Raw genomic sequence first — 19,800 nt, 5'->3', positions numbered from 1 at the left:
GTCACCAAGCATCGCCTAAAAGCATCTAGTGAGACCAATAAACAAATTACTTTAACATCATGGATAGCTGATGTTAGGATAGCTAAAACTTTATTTTTACTTAGTCAACTTATAAATAAATTACAGATTGGCAAACCACGGCAAAGGAAAAATATAGAGAAAAGAAGCGCCCCCCCCCCCCCCCCCCCCCCCCCCCCCCCCCACACACACACACACACACACACACACACACACCCAGTTGCCCTGTTAAATGCAGTACTACAGGGAAAACAGCAGAGGGCGCTGTGGAACACTAGACGCCACCCAAACAACGTTCCTGCTCTCGCGGTACCTCTGTGACTACTCCACCGCTGGCGACATCCGGAGCGGAGATGGCGACTAGAGGGGGGTTTCAGTCGGCACCAACGGGTGGTGGTGGTGGAGCAATGGGACCTGGACCTCCTGTACCGGGTGGCGGTCCGGGGATGGGGCCTGGGACTCCCTCTGGAAGAATGGGACCATCGTCTGGCGCCCAGAACCACATGTACCGCTCTCCGATGCCTGGGCCTGGCTACCCGGTGAGTTATCGCTCCATCTTTGCTACGTTAGCAAGTCCGCTAGAACAAAGCCGCTCACCGCTGCTTTGTCACTTAGGGCTCACGTTAACCTCTGTCCCTGTGCAGGCCACAGCCAAATCTAACTAAAAAACACTGGTAGAAAACGGGAGAGCTGTCGGAAAGATTTCAGCTGCTCACTCTGAATAACCACCAGAGTTTACTTGTTTGAATTTGCTAACCCTCCCGCCTGCTAACATTAAGTTTAGCTCGTTAGTCACAGTGGCCAAATAGCTTAGCCTGCTAATGCTGCTAACTCCTAGCTGTTAATGGCTTTCACTAATAACAGAGGAAGAGGTCTTGACTGGTTTACAAAGAGGAAAGTAGAGTAAACATATCGTGTAGAAAGTACCGCTTGATGATAACATGTTTTCTTTTGTTGAAGTTTGAAGTCATGTCTGCTTTTGAATAAAAAGTCTGCACTAACATCGTGCTCTGTCTGTAAAGATCACTTTTGGAAAAGATTATTCATATATGAGAGTCAAACTAAGACCGTATTCTGTTTATAGTAGATGTAGATTTATGCATGCTAACTCTTTCCATATGGCAATGCAGGATCAATACCTGCATACATGTTTGATTTTTCAATAAACCTTACTAAAATGCATTGGAGCATATCCAGTATTTATTGATAACAGTTGCTAATGTGCCTATTAAATTATGTTGTTCTAATTGGATAATATATAAGTTGATTTACCGTATAATGAATCTCTTAAATGAAAAAATGCTAAATAGTTGTAGTTTCAGTGTGGTATACAACAATAATTGGACGTTTCTGAGTTTTAGCATTGATCGAGATTGGTATTTATTGATGTAATGATTAGTCCATGTGAAACGGTACTTAAAATGTACTTTAATTTTCCAGAAAAATTATTAGAAACAGTTAAACCCAAATAGATTCCCGTTTCCCTTATGCACGTGTTAAAGGCGTTTTTTATCAAGACCATCGGTTTAGGATCCTAAATGCAGATCAGGAAACCAGGTCGTGTTGTTGGGAAAGCTTGAGTTAAAACTGTATTATTGGACGTGTGACGTTTATCTTACACTTTGGAAATCGATGAAGTTGTGCCCATGTCTTACTTTGCAAGATTTCAAACTTGCACATATGAATGTATAGTTACTCAGTGGCATCATCTTGGTGTAATTAAAACTAAGAGTATACATAGAAAAACAGCTCAGTGAAAAATTAGGGCATCTTACAAAATACGATAACTGGTGTTAGGCAGTCTAAAATTATACTGTAGCTATGCAGCAGGTGCTTCTTTATAGTCCAGGGACATATCTCTGCATATCTCTTTTAAAACTTTAAATACACATATGATGTGTTTGCAATAATCTATTTGATTCATAAGAAATATGAAGGTAAGATGATTGTTGTGTATGTTAGTATGTATTTAAATTTTGCCATTATGGTGGAAAACTTTTCAAAATTGTTGTCACCTCTCAAAATTACAAGAGCATCTCCAGTCCTCTAATGTATCCCTGTTCCTCTGGCATCCCTAATTTAAAGGGAAGCTCAAACAGACTTTTAACCTAAATCCCTCCAGATCTGTGACTTACTTTTCAGTCTATAATCAGGTGGTAGAATTGTGAGTTTTGTATATTAAGTGATCTATTCTCTAGGTATTTGTAGCATATCATAGCATTCTACATCATTGCCTCCCGTTCTTCTGTGCATTGGTACTAGTTTATTACTGAGTGCATGTCAATGTTAATTGTTTTAACCTGTCTTCAGGTATTTTCAAGCAGGATAGAAATGATGAATCATTTATCACCAATGTTCAGCAGCTAAAGCATGAAAGAATACTGAAATGCTGTTTAGTGAAAGGATGTTTAATCTTTTTTTCCCTCTCCCTCTATCCACCGTCCTTGGCTTCTCTCAATCGTACAAACAGCCTTTTGCAACACAGTCAAAAAAGAGGCTTCGTGCTCTGAAAACGGCAGTTCTCTAGCTCCAGGAAAACCAAGGTCATGCTGATGTATGCTGTAAAAAGCACTAAATGATCGACACACAGTCCCTTTCTGCCTACACTGTGTTGTGTGGAAAAGACTGTCTGTATTGTTGAAATCAGTCACTCTTGCTTCCTTCCATGAGACTGAGGAGAAAGTGTTTTGGGCATCTGTCTCAGTTGCTCGGCTGACTGCTGAAGGGAAGGCATCATCAGAGATTTGTGATTTAGCTACTGCTCCTGGTTTTATTCATGCAATTGAATACAAGAAGTCGCCTGTTTGATTTCCTAGCACACGGCTTGGTGAGTTTTTTGAGGTTGTTGCTCTGTTTTTGCCTGTTAGTGAAGAATGTAAAAATGTATCATTACTAGTGTTTCTTATGGAGCACAAAAAAGAAATCCAACCACAGTATTTGGATTTAACCATCTGTAGTTTTGGGTTTGATGTGCTGCATTTTTGTTTTTTGTGTGCTTAGAAATTTGCCAGTTATTGTCGGAGTTCAAAATAAGCACATTTATGAAAGGATATTATAGTAATTTCAAATGTACAGCAATATACATTAAACAGTATCTGTCTGGATTAAAAAATATATATATGAAATTGGTTTGTTTGGGGAATTTTTAACCTATACATGATTACACTGGAGCTATTTGTATTAGAAATATAGGGTTTGTTTATTTTGTAGCCATAATTGACTCTTCTGGGGAATTAAGAGACATTCTCATCTCACAGATTTGACTAGAGGTGTGTTCTGATTTCTGGATATGTAACATTAAAGGTTTTTCTCAAGTGGGGCTGAGTCATATTGTGTTTACAAGTGACAATTTTCAGTATTGTTAATATATTGTTGCCTTCTATTAAAGTCACAAAATTCACAGCGATTGGGCTTTAGGTGTGCATGGATGGTGCTGAGTGCAGACTGTCGTTGTCAGAGACTTGTAGTTAAGTCTTCAGTTTCAGGGACAATTGCTGAGTGAGAGAAACTGGAAATTGTTGCGGTGTGGTGAATTACATGTTGGCCAGTGCAACTGTACGAGGCTGTAGTACGCCCACAAACCAGTTTTTTTTTGGCTGGAATTATCTTTTTTCTTTTAATCAACAGCTTGGAATTGCAAGTGTATAAACCATAAGAGAGCCTGTTTAATTTTAAAGTACCCAAAGATTTACTCAATCTGTACTGTTTTCTTTGTTGTAACTGTTTCTTTCTCGCATAAAAAAATACACATTCACATATTGACTTAAATCTCGTTACCAAGAGACTCAGTACAGCCTATAGTCGGGTACAGTTGGTGAGAGCCCATTTTAGGTAGTAAGTTTTGTAACATTTTAGTCTTCTTCCCACGTTCCACTCCACTAGCTGTGTCGTACAACATAAATACATAAACTTAGTGTTATTGCTGTAATATTAGTGGGAATTTCTTACATTAGAAATTCTACATTAGTGAGATTCTGTGAATTTCAGGGAATGCAGTTTTATGTGCATTACTGAGACATGGCTGCACAAACATCTCAAAATGTATCCACTGCTTTAAAAAAAAAAAAAACACTACATAACTTCAGCAGTTTTCTCAGTGATTTGGCTGCTATCGACAGCCAATACGAGATGCATCTTGCATCCTTCATACATTGTGAGCTCTCTCCAGCCAGTTAAGTATTATGTAATGTTATGTGTCTTTCTTTAACTCTTCCTCCAATAATGTCCTTTTGCTTTTCTTTGCAGAATCAGCTATGGTACATGTTCAAAACAGCTAGTGTATTCATTGTCATTTGCTCTTGTTTGATTCTGCACATAAAGTGCAACTCGTCTGCAATGTCACACTATGTCCCAAATTAAAAGATTGGTTTTTATCTGGTTTCTCAGCCTCAGGATGCGGGCGGGCAGTGACACTCTTCAAATGCAGATAATAGATGCCACTGGGCCATCAAATGAGCTTGATAAGAAAATCAGCAGAAAAGCTAAATTGAAAGCCTTTGGTGCTATTCTGGACATGTCACTTTAACTCTTTAAGGGTGCAATAACATCAGGATAGTCTGCTAGACTTAGTCCGTATTAAACAATAGTCCTTTTGAATTGTCTTCTTTGCAGAGGCCAGGAATGCCTCCATCCAGTCGTATGACCCCACAGGGACCAGCTATGGGGCCCCCAGGATACGGCAGCAGCCCTGTGTCTCGTCCTGGGATGCCTGGTGTGATGGACCCGTCTCGAAAGAGGCCGGCCCCTCAACAGATTCAGCAGGTTCAGCAGCAGCAGAACCGTAACCAGCAGTAAGTTCCTACTCATTCAGCAAATCTACTTCAAATAAAAGATCAATGCTTAATACCTGACATAGCTGTGTGCATTAGGGAAGAAGTAGTTATCTGTTGTGTGTCTGGACTGTAGGATATTATACTGGTTCCCATCCCCATTCTAGTTTACAGTAGCAACAGAAACATTCACAAAATTAACCACTTAGTCATTACATCTGACATAACACCCGCCATCCATTTTTTCTGCTGGTCATGGGGCAGCTGCCTAAGCTAGGAAGCCCACACTTCCCTGTCTTTGGACAGCAGCCCTGTGTCTTGTCCTGGGATGCCTGGTGTGATGGACCCGTCTCCCTGTCTTTGGACAGGGAAGTCTGGCACAGCTCCCACAGCCACTACCCACAGCTTCTGAACATAGGTGAGGGTAGGAACGTAGATCGACCTGCAAATCGAAAGCTTTGCCTTTATGGTTCAGTTCCTTCACCACGACAGACTAATGCAGAGTTCACATTGTTGCAGACCTGCACCAATCCTCGTGTCGAACTCGCGCTCTAGCCTTTTTTCACTTGTGAACAAGACACCAACATACTTGAATTACTCCACTTGGGGCGGGAGCTCACTCTCAACCCGAAGAAGACACTCCACTCTTTTTCTGGCTAAGGACCGTGGTCCTGATTTTCATCTTGGCCACTTCACACTCTGCTGCAAATCACATCAGCAAGAGCAGGAGATCATGGCCCAGTGAAGCCAACAGAACCACATCATCTGCAAAAAGAAGAAATCCAGTCCTGAGATCCCCTAACCGGATCCCCTCCACACCTCGGCTGCGCCTAAAAATTCTGTCCATAAAAGTTAAAAACAGAACCTGAGACATCGGACAGCCTTGGTGGAGTCCACTCACTAGAAACGTATCTGACTTACTGAGGGGCTTTTTAACCACTTCAACAACTTCAGCCTATAGGAGAGCCCACCCCTCAATCTCCTGGTCCTGCTTCTTGGTCAGTAGACGTGTTGCCGGGATTAAACGGGACATTGTAGCATTCCCTCAACCAACCCACAACATCTTGAGTTGAGGTCAGCGGCCCCCCCATCCCCGTTGTACTTAGTGTTGATGGAGAACTCCCCCACCTGAGCTGTGATTCAAGCTCTCTCAAATGCCCTCACACACTCTCACACACACTCACTCCCATTTAATATTTTGTCCTGTCCACACTGAAAATTTGAACCCTTACTTTCCACTCATTCTATCAACCATTTTTCCATTGTTGAATTAGATTATGGAAATTGAAAACTATATTATTCACATCAAAAAGGAATTTAATAGAAAGAAATGTTATCAGCTGATCTAGCAAGAGAGGAAGGCAGCATGAACTGCTCTGTTTGTGTCTGAAAAGATGTGGCAGATCTTTCTCATTTTCACACGATGAAGGTCAGCTAAGATGGGAGTGTTTTTTATTCTGTTATTAATGCATCTCCAACATTAGATTTTAAGCATGCATAATATTTGATTCTATGCCAATCTTATAGAAGTGAGTTAATTCTTTTGTGGTGATGACAGTGGAACTTTGCCCATTGTTTCTGTGGATTTGAACAATTTTTCCTTTTGTAAAGATTCACCAGTGTACGCTGAATCTTCCTTGTATTTATTTTATTTTGTATTTACAGCACTAAGAAAAAGAAGATGGCTGATAAAATTCTACCTCAGAGGGTGAGTTTTAAAGACCCTGTTTACTAAAAATCCACTTTTTCACCATATTAACATGTCCAAATGGAGTTGTTTCTTTGTTTTATTTTTTAAAAACATGTGTATGTGTGGGTCCCATGACCTTTAATTGGATCAAGCGGTTGAGAAAATGAATGAATGTGTTTGGGTCAGCTGTATTAATGTCTGCTTACTCCCAGTCACTGTACACTATAATCAGTGTTTTTCTCCCTCATCAATATCAAAAGATGCCTCAAAAGGAAAACTACTGGAAAGTTCTTGAGGTCTAAAACTCGCTAAACCTTGCTCTTCTCCCACATACGTAAACACAACCGTTGATTTGTTGAAATATTGCATAAAGACATTAAAGCAGCCAAGTGGTTTGCTTGTTGACAGTTATATCACCTGTTTTAGCTTCATACATCTTTGCAATACAAAATAATTGTACAAAAATGCTGCCAGGAGTTTTATTGAGTGTCCCAAATGGTGATGAGTTGTCTGCAATTTGTTTAAATCTACTCTTTATGTTTATTTTAGAAATGTTGTAATAATAAGTACTTCGGTGACATCTTACTTATTCTTAGCACAAATTAATACAGATTTCTATTGTTCATAAGTTTGTGTCGTGACTGTTGTAGAAACGATACACAAACTGTAGAGCTAATGACACAAATGACGAATAGATTCACCACAGACAAAAATCTGGCTTGGATCAAGAAAGCAGACTATAAAAGTCAATGTCTTGCTTAAAAATCAGGGAGCAGAGTTATGTGTGCCATCTTACAGTGGCTGTAAATAAAAATGTCACAATCGGACATTAAGTGATACTGCCAGATACATATTTGACAGAAAAAAATGTATCTTTTAGTTTTGTTCTGTCCTTGTTACACATTGTACTTGAGGTAACCAGTTGTTTTTGCTTTTGCCCCAGATCAGGGAACTGGTCCCAGAGTCTCAGGCTTACATGGATCTCCTGGCTTTTGAGAGAAAGCTGGACCAGACTATTATGCGCAAAAGGCTGGACATTCAGGAAGCCCTGAAGAGGCCCATAAAGGTACATTTCTGTAATAGCTATCACCTCTAGTCTGTCCTGAAATTGTCCATTTGGTTAATTCAGAGTCACTGTGGTTGTTTCCTCTAAATGGACATTTTACGAAAAGGAATTTCCCTGACTGCATGCTCCATCATTGTTTATATGTTTTTTTTTGTTTTTTTTTTTACATCTGTTTCACATATTTCTACTGTATGACTTCATTCTGCAAAGCTTCACACTTAGTTTTCTTTAATAACACGGCAGGATTATTTGTAGTCTTACAACATTTAAGTTTCATTTGAAAATTGGAGTTTTTGCTGCTCTGATGGTCAAAAACTTTGTTGGTTGACTCAGAAGTTTGTCCTGTTTTTGGGTTTTTTTGTTTTGTTTTTTCTTCCCAGCAAAAGAGAAAGCTCCGGATCTTTATATCAAACACCTTCAATCCTGCAAAACCTGATGCTGAAGATGGAGAGGGCACAGTTGCATCATGGGAGCTACGTGTGGAAGGACGTCTGCTAGAAGATGTAAGCATCATGATCTAAACTTTTTCAGATTATTCTAGTGTACTTGACACTTGTTATGGTTGCGTGTGGTATTAACCTTTCCCAGAAAACTGCCAAATGAACTGCTAAAAGTAGGATGTTTCAGGTACATTTGTCTGGATGCCTCAACCTAAGACTATTAAACAGTGTTTGCTTTCATTGATTCATTTATTTTTGTTTTCAGACTGCTGTTTCCAAGTATGAAGCCACCAAGCAAAAAAGGAAGTTCTCATCTTTTTTCAAGTCCCTAGTGATTGAATTGGACAAAGACCTTTATGGTCCAGATAATCATTTGGTGGAAGTAAGAGAATTTTTTGGATATACTGTTACCTTTAGGTAACAGTCAATATGTTGATTATTTTTAGCTGTTTATTCTGCTTAAATATTGCGCTTGTTCCTAAAATGCTTTATATATAATTTTAGTGGCATAGGACTGCCACCACCCAGGAGACTGATGGTTTCCAGGTGAAAAGGCCCGGTGACGTGAGTGTTCGCTGCACTGTCCTCCTCATGCTCGACTACCAGGTAAATGTTCAGGGAGTTACTCTGTGTCTTAGTTGTTAAGTTTCCTCATACAAAGTTTGTATGTGATAATAAATTCACCTTACCCGACTTAACCCTCAGTTTTTCTAATCATTACTCTGCACCATATAGCCTCCTCAGTTTAAGCTGGACCCCCGACTGGCCCGCATGCTGGGTATCCACACCCAGACCAGACCTGTGATCATTCAGGCACTCTGGCAGTATGTCAAGACCCACAAACTTCAAGACCCACATGAGCGCGAGTTCATTAATTGTGACAAATACCTGCAGCAGGTGAGTAGTCGCTTTTTCTGACATGAAATTACATCAAACATTCCTGATATGTTTTAGGACTGAAGTTTGTCCAAATAAGTGTCTTTAAACATGAACGCTGTCGCTGATGCTTGTGATTTAAAGTATCAACAGATTCATAGTTGTTCTGCCTAATGCCTTTTCTTGATGTTGTACAGTCCATCTCCTCCTCTCTGTATCTGTCCTTGTATGGCAACTTGGTGTCTTTGTGAGTCACTGCTTTCTTGGTGTTTTTTGGCCCCTGTGTTAAGATAAACAGAAGATTGTAGGAGGTTCATATTGGATTCCTGCAACGTTGATGTGTGAAATAGATGCTATTTCACTGAGCTCACTCTTAAAATTCTTTTAAACTATACTATGACTGGAATTTGATTTATACAGTTTAATACAATAATTTATCAAGTCCACAAGACGCTTTACTCCGTTATGTTCAGATTTTTAAGGTACAACTTTTGCACAAATTATGTATAACTAAATATCAAACACACTGTACTAAAACTGGATTTTCTTCATTGACAGATTTTTGAGACCCAGCGAATGAAGTTCTCTGAAATCCCACAGCGCTTACATGCATTGCTGATGCCCCCAGAACCAATCATCATCAACCATGTGATCAGGTAATTTATAAAATGTTGGAGCTGATCTTAAACAAAAAATGAGGCTGTTTGGTTTTCATTTATGTGATGAAAACTAGGAGTAAATACATGTTTTAAAATAAAATTAAAAAAACCTTTTGTAGGCAAAAATCATAACTTTAAATTCAGTAAACACTTATTTCAGACCAGTCACTAATACAGTTTATCTTTATAGCCACACTGTACAGATGATAGTGGAACATCAGCCAGGATCCAGTAAAATAGTTGATCCACAACGAGTCTTATATCCATGAATAAAAGCCTCTTTTATGCAAAAAGTTTGGTGTTTTAAGGGATTAACATTTATGCATAAGGCTCAATTGCATTTAGGTTGTGATTTACTTTTCAGAGGAATCCTACATATTACAAAAGTAAAAAAATTGGGACAGTGCTGTAAAACATTCCCTCTGTTTTCTCTGCCATTGCTGGGTGCAGTGCTTTGTGCAAACATTTAAAAACTGCTGAAATTGGGTGTGTTTAAGAGCGAGCTGACAACTGTGCTCCATTGTATGAATGCAGTTAAGCTATCACTATAAAAAAAAAAGCTTCATGGATTCTTTAGAAGAGCACTTTTAGTCACTTAAATTACATCCATCATAATCGCAACATCTTTGTTCGGCTGCTGTACATTTTCATACAGCATTTAGTAACATTACTCTTCACTCCATGTCAAATATATTACAGATAGCAAGACTAAGAGTATTCTTATTCTCTGTTTTTTTCCTGGACATACATATTCGCAGCATAATTTTACGTTGACCAGTGAAATTCTTATTTGCGCACCGTTCCCTTCAGTTCCAGTTTTTGAACCATAAAGTTAAAAAAACAAAGACTGTAATCTCTGGTTAAAAAAAGAGGGAAAAATAGTGAAAATAAGGACAAGTGTGCAACTGTAAAACCAAAAAGTACAGTGAAATCTAAGTTGTTATGCAAGAAAAAACATCTCAAAGTTTCTTCATCTTCAGAAGTTTAGTTTATATAATGTAGATAAACTGTTTGAGGTCTGAACCATTAGATTTTAAGTTGTTTTGTGTGAGCATTTAAAACATCTTCAACAAAATGTTAAAAATCAAAATTGTCATGTTTAAGAGCATGAAAAATTTGCATTTCTTAAAAGAGAAAGAAATATAAACTATTTATACTGTGTTTTTCCTCAAGTGTGGACCCTAATGACCAAAAGAAGACCGCTTGTTATGACATTGATGTGGAGGTGGACGACACTCTGAAGACCCAGATGAACTCCTTCCTGCTTTCTACAGCCAGCCAGCAGGAAATAGCAGGATTAGATAATAAGGTACAAACTCTACCCTGAAGTCTCAAGCAGATTTTCTAAATTTTAATTTTTGTTCTGGTAGTTCATTTTTGTGTTCATGAATAAAATAAGTTTTGATCTCAAAAACTTAATTATCCCTTTCTACTTAAAAATGTTGTGCTTATAAAACATTTGTGTTGATGTTTGAAATTTTATTTAGTGGACATGCACAGATACCATATTTTCAAATTAAGTACAAGTACTTGATTTGAGAACTTTCCAGTTTCAAGTACTGATATGAGCACTAATAAATCGTAATGTGGAATGTCTGATGCGATGACTAAGTGGTCAATTTTGTGACATTGCTAATGGGTTGTCCCGCAGCCATTATCTAATTTAAGGCTTGAAAACTCTGAATTTTAATAGATAAGGAGGATAAAAAAAGTTTTGGTGGATTATGTTCACAGCTTTGACAAGGCACCTTTATGCCTGAATTCACTCATTAAGAAGTTTTGGATTTTCAAAGTAACACCAGCAATAACCTTTCTAGACACTTGACCATGAAAACTGCTAATGTAAGGCAGGAAAACTGCCAGAATCTTCCTAAATGAGGGCAATAAAGTGGCTTTTTGGGTTCGCCACTATGACAAAATTAGCTTCTCAAATTCAGATTTTTTGTTTAGCATGGTAATTATTATATTGTTAATGTGTGAAAGAATCAAAGCTTTAATTCCACAGATTAATCTGTTTGTGTTGGTGCTAGATTTGTCCTTTGACAGCCTGTGTTTTCACATTGATATTGGGTTCTGAAATATAGAAACACTTTTATGAATACAGATTAGATAGTATCGCACATAGTATCGATCTGATGCCTGATACTGGCATTGAGTCAGCCTTAGTATTTAGCTGTGCAGTTTTTGACTTGCAGATATTTTTTAAGGTTGTGTGAATGTTTCCTTATTGCAGTGGTTTTAGGCCACAACAGCTGACATAAAAGCACATTGGAGTTTCTCTTTGTTCATGACGTTATTCAGTCTCGCCATGCTGAATCTTCCAATTTGTGAGCCTGCTGAGCGCAATATTTCCCACTTTCTGATATGTTTAGAGGTCCTTCAGGTGTTTTTGACCCCCTGCTAGCAGTCATTACCTTGGCTGGGTTGGCTGTAATCACATTGATAAGGTACAAAGCCATCCTGCTGAAGGACATCCCTCTGTGTAGTCTTTATTGTTTATCTCAACAGAGTACATACACAAAGGTTGTTTACACATTACAGGCGCCAGTCTCTTTTTAAAATTTTTTTAACTTGTGTTCAGTAAGGATGAATGTTAGCTTGCACCCTGTTCCTGCAAGGATTTAAAAGTAAACTTAATTTTTTTCATTTCTAAAACTTGCAATGTTTTCATTCCACTTTGTTGTGGTATGTAAAGGAGTCTTCTTCTTTCCTGCTTTTGCAGATGTAGTGCTGCATTGTTTTCAGTATATTGTCATATTGTGACGGTCACCAGAAGAGTTGGAAACCGGAGGAGTCTGCATCAAATTAAACAAGTAAAATGCTAAGGAAACTGCATTTTAAATACAAACCAGTGATTATACATATATTGTATTTGATCTATCCCATCGAAATAGGTATTTGGGCTCTGTATTCATAAAAATGAAAAGTGGCGCAATCTGTGTTACTGCAGTAAAAAGTTATTGTAGCTCAAAAGTGTAACAATAGTCACTTTTTTCTAGATATGCAACGATCTGAATTTTGGGTATTTCAGTCGATGGCAAGGTCTTAATTTAAAAAAAAAAAAAAAAAAAAGGAATCCAATTTAAATGTTTTCCAAAATATTTTCTAATCTAAATTGGATTAAAGACAATGACTGAAGTTTCTTCATAATCTTAATTAAAACAAAGGAAGGGATCATTTTGCTGTGAAACTTTTTTTTTTTTTTTCTCTCAATTATTATTATTAAAGTCCTAGAGTCCAATGTGTTTAAATCAAAACAGGTTGTATGTGTGGGTCGCATTTTCATTCAGGATTTTAGCTGGAGGACTTTTCCATCATTTTAAATGACAGAGACTGATTGGCCAGCATAATGAGTTGGAGCAGCTTTTCAGTTTTCAGATGTGCTGAAAGTTTACGGCTCTGCTGGAACGCTTCAGCGAGTGTCTGCTGCACACTGTTTTCTCTTCACTTATTAGCTGAACACCTTTTTAACCTGTACGAGTATGAATGGAAATATTTCATGAACTGTTTCTGCATCAACATATTGTGGTAGGCTGAAATCTGCATAATACCTATTCATTTTAAACACAAGCCCAATATCCGATCTGTGAATCACATCAATATTGGAGTCCGACGTGATTTATTCGGTCAAATCAGTCACAACTCTACTCTTTTTCGCAAGTGCGGACGTAGCAGTTGTTGAGGCTACTGAAAATAGATTAATTGGCATTGTTTTTATTATTTTGGTCAACCTCTGCAGATGAATTAGCTATGAATGACTTAAAAATGATAAGGCTTCTTGTATAATCATGACATCTTGTTACTTTTCAGATCCATGAAACCATTGAGACCATCAACCAACTGAAGACCCAGAGAGAGTTTATGTTGAGCTTTGCCAGAGATCCGCAGGGCTTTATCAATGATTGGCTTCAATCCCAGTGCAGGGACTTCAAGGTGAGTTCGATCCTCGTGACCTCAAACAGCATCATTTATCACATCAGATATGATAATAAGAACTTCTCTGACTGGTTTTATATGTGTATATTGTTGTATATTATTGTAAATTTTGTTTCATGCAGCTTGTTTAATTAAATATATTCCTTTTTTTTTTCTTTTTCTTTTTTTATCGTAATCGTAATTTTTATTGTAGGTGAGAGGGAAATAAATGCAGTTTCCACCGTCTGTAGAGGGTGCACATGTAGTGGCTTGACAATAAATAGAGCGACTTTTATCCCTTGATAATGGATTTTCTACATTTTAAACCATTAATATCCAGCCCTTTTTTCATCCAGATAAATCCAGTTTCTCCACTGAAATTCCTTAAAAGAATTTAATGCAAGAACTAAAAATATTCTTCTGTTAAAGCGCATCAAGATTCTGTCTTCAAGATTATGCAGGGACTTAGTTAAAAATCCAGATTTATCCGTGTTGTCCCGTGCTGAGAATATCACTGCACAAGTGGGGGTAAAGACACACACAGTGAACAGTTGCTTCTAGCAGTGGACACTGAAATGGCAACTTTGGCAATGTCTGAGGACTGCAAACTTGGCTCATCTCTGATGATCTTTGACGTTCATTAAGCTGTCTTAAATAATGCAATAATTTATGGTTGGTGTTTTGATTCATCCGCTTTCTTTGAGCACGCCTCTTAGAAGTCAAAAACCAAATGGCTTTTAGGATTATTTATGGAGAGTTTCTTGATTAATCATATCTCATTAGTAAATTACCACTGTGTCATAGTGATCATAGGAAAGCCAAATAATTTGTCATAGTGACTATTGTATATCAATTGGTTTTCCAATAATCTGGTAATTAGAGGAAGAATTTATTTTTTATTCCAGTTTTCTCGTTATTTAAAAAAATATTGTCAATCAATCAGAATTCAGATTAACTAAATGTAAACACTATAGTCTGCTTGGCACCAGTTCTCCATCTGTATTCAATATTTAATGATGTTATGAAGATGGGGAAAATTCTACTCAGTCTGTTTGTTATACAACATGAAATTTTCTTAGAAATCCTCTCAAATTCAAAGGTATTGAGAGATTCAGAACTAATACGATGGTTATTGACACCATTACTTTTAGTTCTTGTACACAGAATTCTACTGATTCCAAAAAGGTTCTAGGTGAGGTTCCAGCGAGGGAAGTTCAGCTTGTGCTTCGTAGAGGCCCCACCAACTTCAAATCCGACATTAATTAAATCACATTGACGATGGGTATCGTTTTCTCTCCAGCTTGATATTTTCACATTGTGAATTCTCATAAGTAAAAATATTCAATTGTCCAAGTTGACCATAGCTCTCTTTTACATACTCCATTCATATAAGCATGAAAGATTTTACAGCCTCCCAAGGGCAGTATCAGAAATGTGTGAGGTGTGGGTTATTCAGTGATGTTGCTTCTGGTGGCTGTTCTGCTGTGGAACAATTGTGGTTGAAAAATATGTTTTTTAGAAGAGTAAAACTTGGCGTTTCATCAATAAAAACAGCTTAGTCCAGTTTTGTCGTATGTTGTTTTTCAGTTTTGATCATTTTTTAGATTTTTCTCTTCTTGATTAAATCGTTTTTGGTCAGCCCTCACAGTTCATGCTAACACTGTTTGGGATGCACAGACATATCGCTCCAGCAGAATCAGCAAATATTCAGCTTTTAGCAGTTAGCCTGGCGACAAACATCAGCCAATGGCAGTGAATATATCTTACTTCTAGTATGTTCTGGACTTTTTGGGAAAAGCAATGCGATTTTATGTGATTAGCCCAATCCGATAACAGGATGATTCAAAGTGCTGAGGTTCAAACCTGTGTTCAGCATTTGGAAGATTAGCTTCATAGCTCAAAACAAGATTCATGCTCCTCCCGTAGGTTTATTACAAGAGTGGAAAGTCAAAGAAGAGCACGAAATATGAACCAACGTGTTTGGTTGGATGTATGCTCACCTCCCCCAACTCTTTTCAGCTTCTGCTGAGTGAGCAGTTGTCCCCCATCGTCAGTGTTTGCTCAGCTGATTCTGTAAAATGGCCGAAAACAGTTTCAGCCTGAAGTCCACTCAACCTAGAAAAGTGCTCTTATCCAGCTGCAATAATTGTTGAGATGGACTCTGGGCCAGTAATATTTTTCTGTTCGCAGACCATGACAGATGTGGTAGGAAACCCAGAAGAGGAGCGAAGAGCAGAGTTTTACTACCAGCCCTGGGCTCAGGAGGCAGTCTGTCGCTACTTCTACTCCAAGGTATATATTATTTTTATTCTTCCTGACAGATTTGGTGGTTTGTTTGGTTTTTTTGTTTCTATGCTGTGAAACTTCTAACTTTAGCTATCAGTTAAGCTTTTTTTTTGTTGTTGTTTTTGACATCCGTAGTATAGGTTTATTTGTCATGATGAAGCAAGAGCTACACATACATTTCTGAACGCTTAGTTTGCATTTTAACAAATTATTAATAATTTGCATTCTAGAAACCTGCTCCGTCAATTATCAAGCAGGTGTGTAGGGGTCAGCCAGTTCACTATTTAATTGATGCATCTTGATGCAAAATGTCCTGGTTCAGTTCTTATTCATAACTGTTTGAAAACAATTTTTTTTAAAAAATTTTTTTAAAATATAATAATTACATGACAAACGCAGATACAGTGTGGCAGAAAGCAAGACGTTGCACAGGCTGCGCGAACTGGAGGTTTGTCTGGTGTCCCCAGCACATTCTTTCTGCAGATTCCATGGAAAAATTTTAATGTTTGTGTTGGATGTATTTATGGTGCAACATAAAGTGTGAAGATGAATTTTTTTGGATACTTGAAATAATACTGAATGGAGTATAAGGTAGTAGAAATGTTACCTTGTTCTTAGAAAACAAAGCTTCAGGGGGAATGCATCAGAATCCCTGATAATCGTCATATATTTGAACCGAGCACCCTGAATCATATCCGAATCATCAGGTACCTAAAATGCCACACCCCCACTGCCTGGTATATTTAGCAGAGCGCCACTATGAGGCGATTCTGGGTGCATCTGACACGTCGCTGCCTGGTGTGAACCAAGCTATTGACTAAAGCAGCTGCAATCACATCTGGAGACCACCGCGCTGCTGGAACGTACTGCACACACACCTGGTGGGAATTGGCTTTTAGAGTTCCGGGATAAGATTCTCTAGAAGCAAAGAAAAAACACAGACACACACATCAGGTGTATGCACGTAGTCGTGTTCCCTCCATCATGTCTTATCATGTTGACTGTTGTAGCGCCACGCTATCACCTGGTGATTAAGTTGTCTCTGAAAATGTCTTCCAGGTCCAGCAGAGGCGCCAGGAGCTGGAGCAGGCGCTCGGTATCAGAAACACCTGAAGACGTTTGTCCTTGTTAAGCAAGAAATGCGACAACTCGTTCTGTTGGAGACAACTAATGTGTGTGTGTGTGTCTGTGTGTGAGAGAGAGAGAGACAGTGAATGAGTGACACATTCAAACACAATTGCTCAGTTTGCTGACGAACTTAGAGAGAAATAGATTCTAGATGACCTCACTGTTAGGATGTCAGCTTTTCTTTTCCCCCTTGCAGCTTTGCAACAATTTGTTTGTTTTCTACTTAGACTTTTTCTGGAAAATTCCTTCTTTTTGTTTTTTTTCTCGCTCCATAGCACGTCTTTGAGCACACTTTGTTTCCCCCAGTAGCATGTCTTAGCCTGGAAGCATTCCTTTTGTTTTGAAACACTGTGTCTACAAAAGATTGTACACACTGAAACATAGAAGATGGATTGTGTCTCGAAACTTTGAAAATACTTGGACAGAAAAAGGTGTGTGTAGCCCTCTGTGGCTCCATATTTCTGGAGAATAAAACTACAATGTACACTTGGAACCCGCCCCCAGATGCTTGCTGTTAGGTTGATATTGATGGTGATTGTGTTTGTGATCAGTTGGATTTCTTTGCTGCCTAATAACTGTTCACATGTCACTTTGTACTTAGTTGTCATCGGTTTTTGACAGTGTCACAGTGTGTATGGCAAGCTCACTCTCAGCTTAACATACACCGCTGTGGCAAAGAAATTATCTTTGTTAATGTTGTCATTGGAATGACGTTTTTTTAGTTTTTGTCTTTTCCTTTTTCTTTCCATCAATGATCCTTGTTTTGAAAATATGTATTATACCAGTACTTGTCTTGTTAGCTAGTACAGAATATCATGGAAGTAGCTTGTAAGAGTACCGTTAGTCGATATAGTTTTGTAAATACTATGCAGATGGATGTTCAGTTGACCTGTGTCACTAAAACTGGCTGATATCTTAAGTCTTTGTATACACTCTGCAGATTTGTTGAACCAGTATTTATATTGATCAGCCTTCATTTTTAGAGTGATTTGGCGTCTTGCAATGTAAAGTTGGCTGTCACATCTAACTTACCACCTCTGTACGGCAGCCTTACGGCGCCTTCAAGCTCAGAATTAAGACTTCTACGTTTTTAGTTTTGTGATTTTTACAGATGTGCAGAGCAGATCTGAAGACTTGTAGTTTTCTTCCTACACTGACCGAAGACCAGGCATCTGCGGGTTTTGTAGTTTCCCTCTTGGAAGTCATAGAAACTTTGCCGCTTGTTGAGGATATTCAAGAATACACTAATGAGGATTCAGTGAGAACGAGAGTTGTAAAGAGCATGAGCGTTTAAAGCAACACTGGGTAGAATTATGTGAAACTGCAGACTTTTTTCATGGACCAAACCTATTTTTCTGTATGTTCTTATGTTATAATAAAGAATATGTAAAACATTTATGTCCCCAATTCTTTAAACTATGTTGGCCAGAATTTGATGGAAGCTTAACATTTTTTAAGATTATTTTCAATTTAAATAATCATTTATTACAACAAAAGAACTCCAGTTTCTAAAATGTTCCCCTCCAAGGTATTTCTGATGTAGTATTTCCTTGTTTTTGGGGACAAACAATATTCTACAGGTGAGGATGATGACGCTTTTAAATAACTGAAATACATAGTTAGCAATAAAAAAAGCAGAAAAAAATTGAAGGATGATTTCTTTATAACAATTTTTCTTCCCAGTTAACCTTGTACTCTTGGGAAGCCTGTTTATTTCCATTTATGATATTTTTAAAGGGTGGGGGGGACCTTTGGGGGTGAGCAGCGGAGTTGAGTGTGTGTTGTGCCAATGAAAAATTTGCCAAATCTCTGCTTATTCTGCTTCTGACTTGTTTCGTGTGGTTCCTTGGTTTAGATTCCTAACACACCACATGTCTTCAGACTCCAATCATTCAACCAAATAACCAATACAAGCAATATGGGGCAGCTGTAGCTCAGAAGGAAGAGCAGTTGTCCTTCAACTGGAAAGTTGGGGGATCCTTGTTTTTTTTAAGGCTTCCCCTAACAGGCCGAAGACACTGAACCCCAAGCTGCCCCCCGATGTGCCTATCGGGGTATGAGTGTGTGCGTGAATGGGTGAATGTGACAAGTAGTGTAAAGCGCTTTGAGTGGTCTCAATGACTAGAAAAGCGCTATAGAAGTACAAGTCCATTTACCAATAATCAACAGCAAAATAATCTGTTTGATGTCATCAAAAGAGAAGATTTGGAAGGTTTTTGAGACACAACCCACTCTGCTGCTCGTACTACAAAGCTTTATCAGAGATGTGGCAGCAGGCATTCCCAGCTGTGGAAGATTTATTGGCGAGAAGCAAAGTTACAATAAAGAAAGTCTCCTGCAACACAAATTCCCTCACCTTTTCTAAACCAGTCCGAGTCTGTACACATTATTGATGCAGAGGGTTGACTAACTTAAAGTGTACATTGTTTTCTCGTTTGTGTTTTGTTTTTTTTTTTTTTTTTTCCTAAATCACCCTAATTGTTTAAATCAGGTTAACCGAGCTGCTGATGAGCAGTAGACAGGCATGTGACGTAAAGGCTCCTTATCGCTTCTGAAATGTAAAGGGACCTCTTTTGAAAGAGGTCACAAGTCAAATAGTTTGCCAACCACTGGTTTAAATTGTAACAATGCATGTGAGTTTTCAACATGAAGTTGTAACAATTAACTTGAGGCTGTGTGGTGAGGAAACTGTTCATGTAAAAATGCACTAATTGAAGTAGTAGAATAGGAAGAAGTTGAAAATAAAAAATACTCAACATTCATTTTGTGTTGGAGGGCTTTTCCATTCACTTCCTACGATGAGGCTGAACTGTCGGTCAGTGTGATGTAATCAGCCTGAGTCCGGATCAATATGTTCTTGTATTTCCTAAAACCTGGGATGAAAAGAAACATTGCTCGGTGTTAGTTCAAAGAAAGAAGCTGACTGCATCTGGATCTTGGACTGCCCTGCTGG

At 38.3% G+C, this 19,800-nt stretch overlaps 1 protein-coding gene across 1 annotated transcript; it reads left to right on the top strand.

Annotated features, from left to right (window-relative positions):
- Positions 1–371: 371 nt before the first annotated feature.
- Positions 372–18,232, top strand: smarcd1 (SWI/SNF related BAF chromatin remodeling complex subunit D1; the record flags this gene model as incomplete). Its single annotated transcript, XM_079242427.1, has 13 exons — positions 372–557; positions 4,630–4,808; positions 6,453–6,495; positions 7,421–7,543; positions 7,924–8,046; positions 8,249–8,365; positions 8,488–8,589; positions 8,719–8,880; positions 9,418–9,515; positions 10,692–10,827; positions 13,329–13,451; positions 15,624–15,725; positions 16,779–18,232. 13 exons carry the CDS (start codon positions 372–374, stop codon positions 16,830–16,832), a joined length of 1,548 nt encoding a protein of 515 aa, XP_079098553.1. The 3' UTR covers positions 16,833–18,232.
- Positions 18,233–19,800: the final 1,568 nt, after the last annotated feature.

This window comes from Telmatherina bonti (assembly GCF_933228915.1).
Source record: "Telmatherina bonti genome assembly, chromosome: 6".
In the NCBI taxonomy this organism is placed as follows: domain Eukaryota; kingdom Metazoa; phylum Chordata; class Actinopteri; order Atheriniformes; family Telmatherinidae; genus Telmatherina; species Telmatherina bonti.
This window is presented reverse-complemented; position numbering and strand designations above follow the sequence as displayed.